This window comes from Dendroctonus ponderosae, unplaced genomic scaffold, assembly GCF_020466585.1.
Source record: "Dendroctonus ponderosae isolate FM_Combo_2020 unplaced genomic scaffold, Dpon_F_20191213v2 Dpon_F_20191213_5, whole genome shotgun sequence".
Taxonomy (NCBI): Eukaryota; Metazoa; Arthropoda; class Insecta; order Coleoptera; family Curculionidae; genus Dendroctonus; species Dendroctonus ponderosae.
The window spans coordinates 13,326,029-13,342,343 of NW_026018715.1; the positions used below are offsets into that span (position 1 = coordinate 13,326,029).

General features: G+C 38.1%; 3 protein-coding genes across 4 annotated transcripts; 2 read left to right on the forward strand and 1 right to left on the reverse strand.

Moving 5' to 3' along the window:
* Positions 1 to 370: 370 nt before the first annotated feature.
* Positions 371 to 4,055, reverse strand: LOC125504484 (transmembrane protein 65-like). Of its 2 annotated transcripts, XM_048666553.1 has the most exons (5): positions 3,566 to 4,053; positions 2,382 to 2,507; positions 2,054 to 2,095; positions 1,927 to 1,994; positions 371 to 1,844 (listed from the first exon to the last, which is right to left on the reverse strand). In XM_048666553.1, the coding sequence occupies exons 1-5, from the start codon at positions 3,876 to 3,878 to the stop codon at positions 1,527 to 1,529; spliced, it is 867 nt and encodes a 288-aa protein (XP_048522510.1). In that variant the 5' UTR covers positions 3,879 to 4,053; the 3' UTR covers positions 371 to 1,526. The 2 variants fall into 2 exon arrangements, with proteins under 2 accessions (XP_048522510.1, XP_048522512.1); XM_048666555.1 differs by lacking the exon at positions 2,382 to 2,507 and having other exon boundaries at positions 3,566 to 4,055.
* A 331-nt stretch (positions 4,056 to 4,386) lies between these two features.
* Positions 4,387 to 7,625, forward strand: LOC109545449 (protein transport protein Sec61 subunit alpha). Its single transcript, XM_019916153.2, has 5 exons — positions 4,387 to 4,541; positions 4,700 to 4,767; positions 5,205 to 5,270; positions 5,925 to 6,135; positions 6,210 to 7,625. Exons 1-5 carry the CDS (start codon positions 4,535 to 4,537, stop codon positions 7,286 to 7,288), a joined length of 1,431 nt encoding a protein of 476 aa, XP_019771712.1. The 5' UTR covers positions 4,387 to 4,534; the 3' UTR covers positions 7,289 to 7,625.
* Positions 7,626 to 10,136: 2,511 nt separating this feature from the next.
* LOC125504583 (glycine dehydrogenase (decarboxylating), mitochondrial-like) lies at positions 10,137 to 15,786 on the forward strand. The gene is made up of 7 exons (XM_048666793.1): positions 10,137 to 10,322; positions 10,692 to 10,770; positions 11,343 to 11,509; positions 14,440 to 14,645; positions 14,703 to 14,854; positions 14,908 to 15,296; positions 15,778 to 15,786. Exons 1-7 carry the CDS (start codon positions 10,137 to 10,139, stop codon positions 15,784 to 15,786), a joined length of 1,188 nt encoding a protein of 395 aa, XP_048522750.1.
* Positions 15,787 to 16,315: the final 529 nt, after the last annotated feature.

Here is a 16,315-nt window from a genome sequence, read left to right on the forward strand (position 1 = left end):
AAATAATATATTAGTAACTTTTTGCGTGTTAGTGGTGTTATATATAGACACAAAAAGTATTACGTACTAAGAAAACCTATTATTATTTTATTTATTTCATGCCAATTAAATATTAGAAACAAATATTTAAAAAACAATATTTGAGAAATACTTTCTTTTGATCTGAAATATTTAGCAAACATGTAAATATTTCCTAAATTTGTATGTAATATTTTGTGCTATCTGGGATAAATTTTAAGCTTTTACTTTAAATTGCGCACTTTTTATGCCAAACATCGGTTTAGAAATGTTTAATTTTTGGCCCATATTTATGAAACTATTTGAACGGCTGGAACGTAACTAAAAACTATCGGTGAAATAAAAAAATATACCACTTTAGAAAGAGCTTTTATTACATTTTCAAACAGAACCATTAACACCTACAACTACTAGAATACACTTAAAAGCGTTAATAAATTAAATTGTACGCCAGTCGTATTACATTTACCCTGTTTCAGAGGAAGATGCGTTAATTTTTCAGATAAAATCTAAGCTCGATTCATTTATACAACCGTTTTCAAGAGAATCTGGTAAAAAACCCTAATTTATTGACTTTTTTGGAGCTTTTCAGGTGTTTGCCCATCGCGTTTGCACATAGAGATGATTGTCTCTGTTAAGTCTTGTTAATCTCAAATAGAAAACATTCTTCGTGGCAATGAAAGCATTTCATATTAAGCAAATTCCTTAACTAAGATTCCCAATCACAATTAGATTGCTATTTTAATTGCCTAAACTTCGCGTTGGTAAGAAGTAGATAATAAACGTAAAAAGCAGCATGCAATAACAAAATCGCGCAAAAAATATATCATACACATTCATTCAGTTTGTTCAATATGTTGGCAAATAAGCAAAACTTGAATGAAAACCGTTCTTGCGTAAGACCGAAAAAGAGCGTAAAACATGTCGGTTGATAAGCCGTTTGAGAATTACTCAGTTTGGGCTTTACGAGTCAACTAGATTTGGGTGAAGACATTGAAGGTACACTCAAATGCATATTTTGCCACTATTGTGAAAGAAATTAGTCAATCAACTGGCTGTATTTAACAATGATACGTATTTTTTGTACTTTAAGAGACTTCAATCTGCCTTAGCAGGCAGTCGAATACTGAAATGTTTTACAAACTAGTTCATAAAATAGAATTTCCGTCTAACAGGTATATTTACAGTATATAAAGGAGTAAAAACCAAAACTTGAGTATATAGCTTCAGTTTTATGTAACAAGATAAATACAGTCTTCATAAATGTTAACATAAACATACAATAGCATTTTACCTTATCTAGAACATCAACTATTTTTACATAAAACCTTTTTTTTACAACGGCGAAATACAGTTAGAATTCCAGTGTCACAATTGTCGAGCAAATGATAAAATCAGTGTACATTTTTTTCTTAAATATACTTTTCTGTCGATAACGTTATACATAAACAGGTATAAATAGTGGCAATGTGTGACTAGATAGTAGTTGCTACAGCATGAAAACGACCTCATTTCTCACTTACACTTGCTGGCTGCTCTGGTTCCTCTTCTTTGTCGTGTTTGCGGAACAACAGAGGACACATTCCCAAAAAACAGCCTATCGTCACGCCAAGCACTCGGCCGAAATTGGCCGCATTTCGGGAACAATTCATATCCATCTGGACGGGAGAAAGTTTTGGGGGGCTGAATCCCACCCGGTTGGCCATTCGTTCCACGTAAAACGCGGACCCAATTCCGATTATATCGGACAGGGTGTTACCTAGAGCGGCAGCCCCCATAGTTGTTAAACAGAAATAGGATCCTAAGTATAAGTCGATGTAATCGCCCTGGAAATAATTTTTTTCTCGGGTTCAATCAATGTTTTCAAAGCTGAAAGAGTTGAGTCTTTGTTGAATGCGCAATACTTACAAAAAACAGCATGAAAAAGTTGTCCAAAAATCCAAATCCAACGAAAGGAATGGAATTTGCAATCGCAACTGAAAGGTTTAAATAAATATGAGCCAAACCATCCAGGAGCGTTTATAACTTGACTTACTATCTATGAGATTTCTAGTTGTGGGTCTGGGCACCGACTCAGCTGGAACAAAATGCGATGTAAAAAATACGCAAAAACGTAGTTTGGAGCTTTTAAAGCGCATGCAGAATGGCGTGTGTTAAACGAAGAAAATGCCCGTTTTAGTCTCGCTTACCTAAGTTATTACCTGCTTTCCACGTAGTGGAAAATATCTGAATAAACGTATGGATGTATTAGTAAATGATAAAATCCCGTTACAATGACCAAGAGCAAATGCAAATGAAGAAATGGATGCCAAATGCGGCGCCCACCACCAAAACCTTGCAAAAAACTGTGAAGATGTGCCTACCAAATTTCTTCTGTAACCAATCTTCGGGAAAAGGGCAGTATGTGCCTGTAGGGTCAACGTCGCCCAGTTTGGGCAGTTTGGCAGGCCGCCCAAATTTACTTCTCCATCTCGATGCCGCTAGCTGACCTTTAAATTAGTTGCTGATATGTAATAAAATAAAAAATCAATAAACATAAATAAACCAAAAAATTTGCTTGATAAAAATAGGCGGTGGTTAGTTTTTGCTCTTTACTCGCAAAGGCACCAAAAATTAGGAATGGGTGACACAGTGGATTTTCAGGTGTTCACGCAGCGACACCGATAAGTCCAAAGGAATCGATTGAGCTCAAAAAACACGCATGTGAAATTTTTATTTTCGGTCGAAATTTTCCAAGGATGGAGGTCGATTATTTGGAAAAATAAAAATTTTCTCAAAATGTTTTAAATTTCACATTATTTTCAGCTCACGGACGCGAGGAATGCGTCGAACTCTTTGAAAAACATGGCAGAAGCTTCAGATGCGAAATAATAAACATTTTCGGCACATTTTAAGCGTTTTTGAGCGTTCATGATCTTTAGCCGATGATTCCTTCCTTATTATTAACCCAAACACTTTATAAATGCGTATTTATGACCGTCTTACGTCGAAAGTTATCGATTGAGCTAAAAAAACCCGCATGTAAAATTTTCATTTTTGGTCGAAATTTTCCAAGGGCGGAGGTCGATTTTTTGAAAAAATTAAAAATTTTTCAAAATGTCTTAAATTTCACATTATTTTCAGCTCACGGACACGAGGAATGTTTCGAGATAGTTTCAGATTCGAAATAATTATTTCCAATGTACAGGGTGATTTTACCCCCCTGATTTTTTGTGGTGCGCCACTGATTTCAAACATTTTTTTTTAACTAATTGATCAGTTTAGAACCTTTTTAGCCTCCAACACTTTCCTGAACCTGCCACCGTTTTCCAGCCAAATGCAAATTAAAGAAAGCCGCTTCAACACCCATTGCCTCAGCAAGAAAGCGTTTGCGGACAAATTTTCTGGGTATAAACTTTTCTGCAATTTTTTCGCATTTGCTCCCCCCAATCAATAGAAAGCAGCGAAATAAACAAAGTTTTGTGAGTGTTGTGTAACTTTTGCTGCAACCAAGTGAACACAAAACTGCCAGGGCTTTGTGCCGGCAACATCCTAGCAAAGCCCTCACCTTCGTACTCATCTTTGATCAATTTGGACCTGTACTCATGCAATGCTGATGTTAAAGTGGACCTTTCCTCATCGTTCAGCCTCAGAACCAGCTCCTGAGCCTGCAACTTGGAGAGCCCCTGCAGGGTGCTTGTGGTCTCGGCATGGCCTGCTGTGCCTGCCAGCAGGGAGTCCACACGCAAATTCCGCCTGCTCACCAAATAACTGTGATTCGAATAAGTTGTAATTTTAGAATTCAGCGAACACTCATGGACTTTCAAAGTCCGTTTGCACAAATGGAACATTGTGTGAGATCTGATGTGGTTTATTGACATTGTTCTGGCTGTAAGACGCACTACACTTAAATACTTAAACAAATGTTCTTAGATTTAAATTATATTTAAAAATCGAGTTTGATGGTAAAGGATAGTAGTAACATAACCTAAGATTTGAGGTTGACAAGTTTCCACTGACACACATTGACCTACTTAACGTGATGATTCATCGTTCTATCGACGTTTACCATGACTATGACGTCAGCGGAAGACGGTCAAACGTGGTTGCCTCACTTCCCATAAATTCCTTGCAATATGCAGAGCGGATGATTTATTTTTTGAAGTGGTGCTAGTTCCTCTTAAATTCCATTACTGATTACTACTCTTATTCAAACATTTTATTTTAGGAAAGCGCATGAGAATAATGGCACAATTCGCCGAATTAAACAAATAATAATAGGAGTAAAAGTTGCTGGCAACCAGTTATGCACGATTGTGTGATCTGTTGTAGTCGTCAGCAGCGATCGGCCAACATCATCGGTCACGTGACCGGTTTTATGTCTACGTGTTCGACGTGCAAGCCAAAAATCTTTCAAAGTACCGTACAAAAAGCATTGGCGAATGCCACTTTCTCGAGTCTCAGCCCCATTAAAACACCGTAGACGTACGAAAACGATCATTTATTCCAAGTGCCGTTGGTTCTAAAGCCCTTCGAAATGGGGAGTAAGTATTTGCCCACATTTGCCATCGTTTTGTCGCTTTTATTCCGCATCTAATAACCTCTTAGTTGGGGCATTAGGCGAATTTTTGTGGGCTTTTCTGGCTGCGTGTCTACGTGGTACCGATCAGTGCACTAATTCTGTTGTTTTCATCTTTTCCAGTAAAATTCTTGGAGGTGATCAAGCCGTTCTGCAGCATTTTGCCTGAAATTGCCAAACCAGAACGAAAGGTGAGCATCGCTTAGAAAACATCTGTTTGCTCCTAGTATTTCACACCTTTGACCGATATTTTGGCTAGTTTATATCCACGGGAGATTCAGCAGGGCTTTTCAGCAGTTTATTTCAATATTTTCATTCAAAATTCATCAACAGCTGTTTCCTAACATGCTATGTTAAAAGCCAACCAGTTGAATGGTTTTAAGCTACTACTTTTGAACAAATAGCTTGGTTCCTATAATTTCTGCATAGAAACCAACAGGAAAACCCATGAAGAACCTAATTTTTCCAAAAACAAAGCCATTTTTCACTCAGGCAGGCTCTGCTCTACTTTTACATTCTCACTGCTCAAGCGGAGCTCTTGTCGATTGCATAGTGGTTTTAGGCAGGCAGAAACATTGCAAGGAAGCTTCAAGTCAAAACTAATGATTTGTATTCTTGAAATTTCCAGATCCAATTCAGGGAGAAGGTGTTATGGACTGCAATCACACTGTTTATCTTCTTAGTATGCTGTCAGGTAAGATGGGGCTGTAGAACAGCTTGAATCAGCTCTAGAGAGTACGCAGTTTGATAGATTTTTCGTTAAATACAGTAAAATTCATTGGGGGCCAACAAAGCAACGGTTAACAATCCATGAAAGTCAAAAATTTCACAATTATTTTAGTGTCTCTTTAAACGGAAAATCAATTAAATTATCGTCATCTTCCAATTTGAAAGTGGTTAACTCGACTCAGGAAATAATGGACTTTTATTGACCGAAGATAGTGGCTTTCTTTTATTTATTTTGTTACCAGTTGAGGAGATTAAATGTTTCATATTCATGTATTCTTTGCTTTTGTGTGCATAATAATCTGTTATGATTATTTTATTCGGTTGTTGCTTGCGTTGTTTAAAGTTCTCTTACGCAAAGAGTTAGCGATTGTTACCCACCTTTGCACCTTATTTCTAATTTTCAATCTTAATTTTCATCAATGAACCCCAAAAATTTCCTCTTTAAACACCTTCAGATTTTTGTTCCTTTCGAAAATACTGCTGACGCATTTTTGTTTCAAACATTTCGTTTTTTTTTTTAAATCAAAGTCATGTTCATGAGTCCGAAAGCGCTCTAATTTTCGGTTCAGAACGGTCTCGTAAACCTCATCCGCATGCTAAGTTGGACTTTTGTTTGCAGATTCCACTTTTCGGAATAATGAGTTCAGATTCAGCGGATCCGTTCTACTGGATTCGAGTTATCCTGGCCTCAAACCGAGGAACGCTTATGGAACTGGGTATTTCACCAATTGTCACGTCTGGACTGATTATGCAGTTGTTGGCCGGCGCAAAGATTATTGAAGTCGGCGACACCCCCAAGGACAGAGCTCTGTTCAATGGGGCGCAAAAACGTAAGTTTGGTTTGAAACAAACCAGCTAATTCCTTGCAAATGAAAAATCACTGAAAGTTTTTTGTTCTTTTCAGTGTTTGGAATGGTTATCACCGTGGGACAAGCGATCGTGTATGTAATGACGGGAATGTATGGCGACCCGGCTGAAATTGGAGCTGGAGTGTGTCTACTGATCATCATTCAACTGTTTGTGGCGGGTCTGATTGTGCTTTTACTCGATGAGCTGTTGCAAAAAGGATACGGATTGGGCTCGGGTATATCGCTGTTCATTGCCACCAATATCTGCGAAACCATCATCTGGAAAGCATTCTCGCCAGCCACAGTCAACACTGGAAGAGGAACCGAATTTGAGGGAGCCGTCATTGCGTTGTTCCACTTGCTCACCACCCGCCAAGACAAAATCCGAGCGCTCCGTGAGGCGTTTTATCGCCAAAACTTGCCTAATCTCATGAACCTGCTGGCCACTGTCCTGGTGTTTGCTATAGTGATATACTTCCAAGGATTCAGAGTGGATTTGCCAATCAAGAGCGCCAGATACCGCGGCCAATACTCCAGCTACCCGATCAAGCTTTTCTATACTTCGAATATCCCCATCATTCTCCAGTCCGCTTTGGTGTCGAACTTGTACGTAATTTCGCAGATGTTGGCCGTGAAGTTCCAAGGAAACATCCTGATTAACTTGCTGGGAGTTTGGGCGGATGTTGGAGGCGGCGGTCCAGCCAGGTCTTACCCAATTGGAGGTTTATGCTACTATCTTTCACCCCCCGAGAGCGTTAGTCACATTTTAGAAGATCCAGTACATGCTCTGCTCTACATCGTCTTCATGTTGGGATCCTGTGCCTTTTTCTCCAAAACTTGGATCGAAGTGTCGGGCAGTTCAGCCAAAGACGTAGCCAAACAGCTCAAAGAACAACAGATGGTGATGAGAGGACATCGGGACAACTCAATGATCCACGAACTGAACCGCTACATTCCAACTGCTGCAGCTTTCGGTGGTCTCTGTATCGGCGCTTTGTCCGTTTTGGCCGACTTCTTGGGCGCAATCGGTTCGGGCACGGGTATTCTACTGGCCGTTACCATCATCTACCAGTACTTCGAAATCTTCGTCAAGGAACAAAGTGAAATGGGTGGAATGGGAGCGCTTTTGTTCTAAGGCCCTTGACTGAGCCGCGTGTGATGTTGGTGCCCAAGACGCAAATGTGTGTGTGCGATTAGTAATATTTTTCAATAGATTCTAGATAGGTGTAATATACTGCAAGGGTGTATACAATTCTGTACAAAGTACATGTTTTTTTGTACTGGACTTGTTACGAACGAAAAATATATTTTCATTGTATATTTACATGCTTTTGCGTTTGGTAAGTTAGTTGTATTTTTTATTTTTACATCATTGTCATTATGATTGCATATCCATACGGTTGTGTATGAGTTTCTCGTGTATGAGGAGTAATTTATTGAATAAAGTTAATTTTATGACAATTTTTCATAAAGTTTGGTTTTTATTTCTTTATCCTCGCTTTACCCAGCCAGCGTGAAAATGCTCAAAAAGCAAAAAGTGGGCCTGGGTAACAGTGGATTTTCAGGKGTWCACACGGCRACACCGATAGCGCTTGCCTTATTGATACGATTGATAAWTTTTTCCWAAGGGTGGGKGTCGATTTTTTGRAAAAAATTCWAWTTTGTCAAAATGTSTTAAATTTTACATYATTTTCAGCTCASGGATGTGGGGAATGCATYGAACTCATTAAAAAACATGGTAGAAGCTGCAGATCYGAAATAATAGACATTTTCGRYWCATTTTAAGCGTTTTTKARCTTTCACGATMTTTAGMCGACGATTTCTTCATTATTATTGACCCAAACACTTTATAAATGCGTCTTTGTGATYTTCTTGCGTCGAAAAGAATCGACTGAGCTCAGAAAACCTTCATGTAAAATTTTGATTTTTGGTCGACATTTTTTCTATGGTAAGGGTCGATTTTTTGAAAAAAATTAAATGTTTTCAAAATGTCTTAAATTTTACATCATTTTCAGCTCACGGAWGTGGGGAATRCATCGAACTCATTAAAAAACATGGTAGAAGCTGCAGATCTGAAATAATAGACATTTTCGACTCATTTTAAGCGTTTTTTAACTTTCACGATCTWTRGACGACGATTTCTTCATTATTAWTGACCCWAACACTYGMTAAATRCGTCTTTGTGATTTTCTTGCGTCGAAAAGAATCGACTAAGCTCAGAAAACCTTTATGTAAAATTTTGRTTTWWWRAAAAAAWATAAATGTTTTMAMAATGTCTTAAATTTTACATCATGTTCGGCTTACGGATGTRAGGAATGCATCAAACTCATTGAAAAACATGGTAGAAGTTTCAGATCCGAAATAATAGACATTTTCGACACACTTTAAGCGTTTTTCGAGCGTTCACGATCTTTAACCGACGATTTCATTCTTGTTATCGACCCAAACGCTTTATAAATGAATCTTTGTGATTTTCTTACATCGAAAGGAATCGATTGAGCTCAAAAAACAAATCTAAATTTTCGATTTTTGGCCGAAATTCTTTCAAGGGTGGAGGCCGATTTTTTTTAAATTAAAATTTTCTTAAAAAAGTTCTTAAATTTTACAACATTTTCAGCTCACGGATGTGAGGAATGCATCGAACTCAATAAAAAACATGGTAGAAGCTGCAGATCCGAAATAATAGACATTTTCGGCACATTTTAAGCGTTTTTGAGCTTTCACGATCTTTAGCCGACGATTTCTTCATTATTATTGACCCAAACACTTTATAAATGCGTCTTTGTGATCTTCCGTCGAAAAGAATCAAATGAGCTCAGAAAACCTTCATATAAAATTTTGATTTTTGGTCGACATTTTTCCTATGGTGGAGGTCGATTTTTTGAAAAATGAAAAATGTCTCAAAATTTCTTAAATTTCGCATTATTTTCAGCTCACGGACCCGAGGAATGCACCGAACTCATTGAAAAACATGGTAGAAGCTTCAGATCCGAAATAATAGACATGTTCGGCACATTTTAAGCGTATTTGAGCGTTCAGGATCTTTAGCCGACGATTTCTTCCTTATTATTAACCCAAACAAATAGGGTAAGGGTCGATTTTTTGAAAAAAATTAAATGTTTTGAAAATGTCTTAAATTTTACATCATTTTTAGCTCACGGATGTGGGGAATGCATCGAACTCAGTATAAAACATGCTAGAAGTTTCAGATCCGAAATAATAGACATTTTCGGAACGCTTTAAGCGTTTTTCGAGCGGTCACGATTTCTTCCTTGTTATTGACCCAAACACTTTATAAATGCATTTTTGTGACCTTCTTACATCGAAACAAATTGATTGAGCTCAAAAAACACGCATGTAAATTTTTGATTTTTGGCCGAAATTCTTCCAAGGGAGGAGGTAAATTTTCTCAAAATGTCTTAAATTTTGCATCATTTTCAGCTCACGGACGCGAGGAATTTTGGCCCATTTTCGGAAAAATTAAAATTTTCTCAGTGGAATCAGTAGGCAAGTATTTTGAGCACTTTCGTTCGTGCGGCTTTATAACGTAAATAATCCCTGCCGAGAGGGTCAGAAGCATATGATAACTGTACATGGCCTTCACGAACTGCAATCCGAAGTCTTCCATCTTGAATTAAATTAAATGTTAAGTGTTGTTCAAAGTGCCGTGCCGTAAGAATTCAGGCATTAACACACTAGTGTCTTAAGACACACTATTACCCAGGCCTATCAAAAAGTCCACGCCATCGCAACACTGAAAAAAAAACTTGCTGCTATACACGCGCAATTAAAGTTTTTTTCTTTAAAATTTGTTGATTAATAAACGCAGATATTTCTTAATTACATCTTTATCAATCTGTTGCCCTCCGACCTCAGTCCGGGCTTATCCGCCGCAGCGACATTTCAGTTCAGTTAAGCAAAAGTATTAAGACCTAGTCGTATTATCGCGTTTTTACTCCTTTATAACTTTTTATTTTTTTACAATGAATCGAGCTTTAAGTGGATCAGCCTTATATCTAAGGACTTTTCGTCGCATAAACAGTATAAGGTGTTTTAGTGCGGCCAAACCTGATCAGCCGCTGTTTCCCCACAAAGATGAATTCCCTAATCGGCATATCGGGCCTAGGGATAGTGATATTATCGTTATGTTGGATACTATCGGGTTTAAGGTTTGTGCAACGTTTCTAACGAGGAATGAAAAGCTCGATTTTTTGCCTTAAATGAACACTAGATTTTGATGAGCAGGAAAAGTTTGCGCGAGTAATGGGATTTCAAGCGGTAACGAAGCAAAAGTCTGTTTTTTAAAATAGCCGACGTTTTGTCATATTTATTTGCGCATCCTCAGGGCCTCAACAGAACATTCCCCGAAGATGAGAAAATAAATATGGCAAAACGTTGGCTATTTTAAAAACACACTCTTGTTTTTACGCCGATCTAAACCCTCTAACTAGTGCAAACTGTATTGCTAATCAGCCTCGTTCCTAATTAATTATTTTTTTACCTTCTGTGGTTTTCCTTCGTTCTCATCTTAATCGCAGACTTTGGACCAGTTGACCGAACAGGCCGTTCCAAAGAATATTTCCTTAAATAAGCCCTTGGACATTGAAGAACCTTTGGGTAAGAGTTTATTAAATTTATATGCCTTCTAAGAGTTGGGATTTAGCAAGAGTTGGCCGCAAATATGATGAAAAGCGTGTATTTTTTGGAAAATCTTGACTAAAATCCTGTGCTGGAACATGCACAAACTAGTTACTACTTGGGAGTGACGCGAAAACGCATTTATCCATTCTGTTAAGAAATTTGCTGCAATTTATTTCTCAATCAGCTTTTATATTTAAAAAATTACACACAATTTATTTGTGCATTTATTATTGTCATAACACGATAATTAATGTTGATGTTGATTAGTCTTCGTGGGGGTCGAATGAGATAAAAAGCTGTTGTTTTCTGCTTCAGAAGTTAGGAAAATGCTGGTATCAATGACGTCTTAAGCAAATCGTAAAATTTCAGACAAAAATAAAACAAGTTTGCTCTTGTACGAGATCCAAAAACATTACATTTACTTGCATGATTTTCCATGGACTTTTTTTAAAGGGATTTGTTAATGTTTGGCGTTTAAAATTCAATTTCTGTTTCTCTCTTGTTTCTCTTGACGAATTCGTTTTTGCATTTTTTCATTTTGTTTTAAGGCGAATACGAGCTGATTAACCGTATTCGAAGCATCGCCGAACGGAACAAAATTTGGCGATCTTACATCGGCATGGGCTACCACAACTGTTGCGTTCCGCACACCATTATGCGGAATATTTTCGAAAACCCTGGCTGGACCACCCAGTATACGCCTTACCAGCCGGAGGTAAGCCATACAGGGTGTTTGATCGAATGTGGGCTAAAATACAAGGAATTTGAGAAATGTTTATCTAAACTGCCATGTTCAGCAAAGGAGCAGTTTCCAAAATATAGGGCTTTTATGTTTTAATAAAAACCCCAGAGGAACTACCAAACACTCTGTATATTATACCGTGAGCCCCAGAAGAAATAATCATTCACTTAAAATTCAAAGGGCTGTTTTTGCTGAAAAAATGTTTTTTATAGAATTGATGTATACAGCGTGGTTCAACAATACGTTACGACCAACTGTTTTTTCAAATAGAAGCACGTATACCGACCGTTCTTGCTTGCTTGCTTGTTTCAAGTTATTGCTTGCTTTTGGTATAGCGAGCGAGCATTTTGGGGAATTAAATTTGACTGGTTGACTGATTTTTGCCAATTTTGAGGCCCGCGTTTATCAACCTGTAAAAATTCGGGATTGTGGAGTTTTGTTTTGAAACTTTCAGTATATTTAGACTCAACCAATTTCTCATGGCGAGGAAGATTTCAGGTTGCTGCTTGCAAGAGTTTCGAAGATGCAAATTTTTAAAGAAGGCAGAAACCTGAATTTTGAGATAAGCATTTACTATGCAAGTAAAAGTTTGGATTCTGGGCAGTCCTTATGAAAGTTTCAGCATTTTAAGCCTGAGGCATTTGCTGAAGATCGGGAGAGATTAAAGGTGCGACTGGTGTTAGTTTGGAAGATACTAATTTTTAAAAGAAGGAGCGCAGTTTGGTAGTGACTTACATTTTTATCTCCATATTTGATAAGCCGGGAAAAATCAAGGTTCTGGTGGATTCATATAAAACTTTCAATATCAATCTCGATTGAAGCGTTTTTTAACTACGATAAAAATCTACAGTTATAACTTGCTTCCGTTTGGGAAAGGCGAATTTTGAAAAGAATTAGTGCAGTTTGGTAATAACCAGCAAAAATCAGGGTTCTGGACGATTGATACGAAACTTTCAATATCTTTCGACTGACGTCTCTTCTAACTACGGTAAAAATATCTAGTTATAACTTGCTTCAGTTTGGGAAATGCGAATTTTCAAAAGAAGGAGCGCAGTTTGTTAATAACTTGCATTATTAACTCCACATTTGCTAAGCCAGCAAAAATCAGGGTTCTGGACGATTGATATGAAACTTTCAATATCTTTCGATTGAAGTGTTTTCTAAGTACCGTAAAAATCTCCAGTTATAACTTGCTTTCGTTTGGGACATGCAAATTTTCAAAAGAAGGAGTGCAGTTTGTTAATAACTTGCATTTTTATCTCCACATTTGCTAAGCCAGCAAAAATCAGGGTTCTGGACGATTGATATGAAACTTTCAATATCTTTCGATTGAAGTGTTTTCTAAGTACCATAAAAATCTCTAGTTGTAACTTGCTTCCGTTTGGGAAACTCGAATTTTGAGAAGAAGGAGTGCAGTTTGCTAATAACTCCATTTTTATCTCCATATGTTCTAAGCCAGAAAAAATCAGGGGCTGGACAATTGATATCAAACTTTCAATATCTTTCGATTGAAGTGTTTTCTAACTACGACAAAAAGGTCCAGTTATAACTTGCTTCAGTTTGGAAAATGCAAATTTTGAAAAAAAGGAGCGCAGTTTGCTAATAACTTGCATTTTTATGTCCATATTTGCTAAGCCAGAAAAAATCAGGGGCTGGACGATTGACATCAAACTTTCAATATCTTTCGATTGAGGTGTTTTCTAACTCCGACAAAAAGGTCCAGTTATAACTTGCTTCAGTTTGGAAAATGCGAATTTTGAAAAAAAGGAGCGCAGTTTGCTAATAGCTTGCATTTTTATCTCCATATTTGCTAAGCCAGCAAAAATCAAGGATCTGGACGATTAATATGAAACTTTCAATATCTTTCGATCGAAGTGTTTTCTAACTACAATAAAAATCTCCAGGTATAACTTGCTTTCCTTTGGGAAATGCGAATTTTGAAAAGAAGGAGCGCAGTTTGGTAATAACTTGCATTTTTATCTCCATATTTGCTAGGCCAGCAAAAATCAAGGTTTTGGACGATTGATATGAAACTTTCAATATCTTTCGATCGAAGTGTTTTCTAACTACAATGAAAATCTCCAGTTATAACTTGCTTCAGTTTGGAAAATGCGAATTTTGAAAGAAAGGACCGCAGTTTGCTAATAACTTGCATTTTTATCTCCATATTTGCTAAGCCAGAAAAAATCAGGGGTCGGGACGATTGATATGAAACTTTCAATATCTTTCGATTGAAGTGTTTTCTAACTGCGACAAAAATCGCCAGTTATAACTTGCTTCAGTTTGGGAAATGCAAATTTTCAAAAGAAGGAGCGCAGTTTGTTAATAACGTGCATTTTTATCTCCACTTTTGCTAAGCCAGCAAAAATCAAGGTTCTGGACGATTGATATGAAACTTTCAATATCTTTCGATCGAAGTGTTTTCTAACTACAATAAAAATCTGCAGTTATAACTTGCTTCAGTTGGGAAAATGCGAATTTTGAAAAAAAGGAGCGCAGTTTGCTATTGCCTTACATTTTTATCTCCATATTTGCTAAGCCAGCAAAAATCAAGGATCTGGACGATTAATATGAAACTTTCAATATCTTTCGATCGAAGTGTTTTCTAACTACCATAAAAATCTCAAATTATAACTTGCTTTAGTTTAGAAAATGCGAATTTTTAAACGAGGGAGTTTGGTAACTTTTTCAAGTAAAGTAAATACTTGCTTCATTATGGAAAATGCATGTGAAAAAAATCGCATTAGCAAATAAAATTAACTAGTACGAACTCTTTTCCAAAAAAACAGTCCTTTGCATCTAGACTTATATCTGGGCCTCAGTCAATAATCTGTTATTTGCCACTTTTTGGATTTTGGAGGAAATTTTGCGTTGCTTGTTAACCCAACCCGTTGACTCCTTAGGTGGCCCAGGGCAGACTGGAAGGCCTCCTGAACTACCAAACAATGGTATCCGAGCTGACCGGCTTAGAGGTAGCAAACGCCTCACTTTTAGATGAAGGCACCGCTGCAGCAGAAGCGCTCTCTTTGTGCTACAGACAAAACAAGAGGCGCAAGTTGCTGCTTTCTGATAAACTGCATCCGCAGACCATTTCCGTGGTCCAAACCAGGTAAACTAACAAACTCGCGTAAAAAAACTTGGCATAGTTGGTTGGTTCTGGTCGCAGGTTGAACTCCTTGGGCCTGCAAGTGGAAGTGGTGAATGTATTTGAAGCGGATTTCACCAATCGGGACGTATCTGGGGTTCTTTTCCAATATCCAGATACCGAAGGAAATGTGCTGGATTTCAGCCAAGTGGCTGAAGACGCTCATGCCAATGGTAGGCGAAACTCAAGCGAATCAACTAACACAAATGGGTTCAATTAATGTCAGGTAGTCTGGTCTGTTGCGCTACCGATCTCCTAAGTCTCACGCTTTTGCGGCCACCAAGCGAATTTGGCGCTGACATAGCGATTGGAACGTCCCAAAGACTGGGCGTGCCTTTAGGCTACGGCGGTCCTCATGCTGGATTCTTCGCCTGCAACCAATCGCTGGTCCGCTTGATGCCCGGCAGGATGATTGGGGTGACCAGGGATGCGGCTGGACGAGACGGATATCGCCTAGCTTTGCAAACACGAGAGCAGCACATCCGAAGAGACAAGGCGACCAGCAATATCTGCACTGCTCAGGCATTGCTGGCTAACATGTCGGCAATGTTTGCAGTGTATCACGGACCGCAAGGGCTCAAGGATATTGCTACAAAAATTCACCACTTTGCCTTGGTAAGCTTCGCCTTGTTTCATCGGGGCAAGAGCCCTGAGGCTAGCTCCAAAAAATTGATTGCAATAAAATATGAATTCTCAGACTATGAAGGCTTCACGGCCGGTTAAATCACATTTAGGAATGTTTTCCGGGCTTCGAAGCCGTGGTCTATGGGAATTTCTTCCTGACGTTTCGTCCACAACTGCGGTGGACATTATCAAAGGCGATGAGGCAGTGGGCGAACGGATCTCCCGTGCTTCTCGACTACGACTGATGATCACCAGCCTTAGTCGGAAAGCACGGGAGATCACTTCGCCCATGTATGCTACGCCAGCAAAAACCAATGTCCTGGACGATTGATATGAAACTTTCAATATCTTTCGATTAAAGTGTTTTCTAAGTACCGTAAAAATCTCCAGTTATAACTTGCTTCCGTTTGGGAAAAGCGAATTTTGAAAAGAAGGAGTGCAGTTTGGTAATAACTTGCATTTTTATCTCCAGATTTGCTAAGCCAGCAAAAATCAGGGTTCTGGACGATTGATACGAAACTTTCAATATCTTTCGATTGACGTGTTTTCTAACTAGGATAAAAATCGCCAGTTATAATTTGCTTCAGTTTGGGAAATGCGAATTTTCAACAGAAGGAGCGCAGTTTGTTAATAACTTGCATTTTTATCTCCACATTTGCTAAGCCAGCAAAAATCAGTGTTCAGGACGATTGATATGAAACGTTCAATATCTTTCGATTGAAGTGTTTTCTAAGTACCATAAAAATCTCCGGTTATAACTTGCTTGCGTTTGGGAAACGCGAATTTTTAAAAAAAGGAGCGCAGTTTCTTAATAACTTGCATTTTTATCTCCACATTTGCTAAGCCAGCAAAAATCATGGTTCTGGACGATTGATATGAAACTTTTAATATCTTTCGATTGAAGTGTTTTCTAAGTACCGTAAAAATCTCCAGTTATAACTTGCTTCAGTTTGGGAAATGAGAATTTTCAAAAGAAGGAGCGCATTTTGTTAATAACTTGCATTTTTATC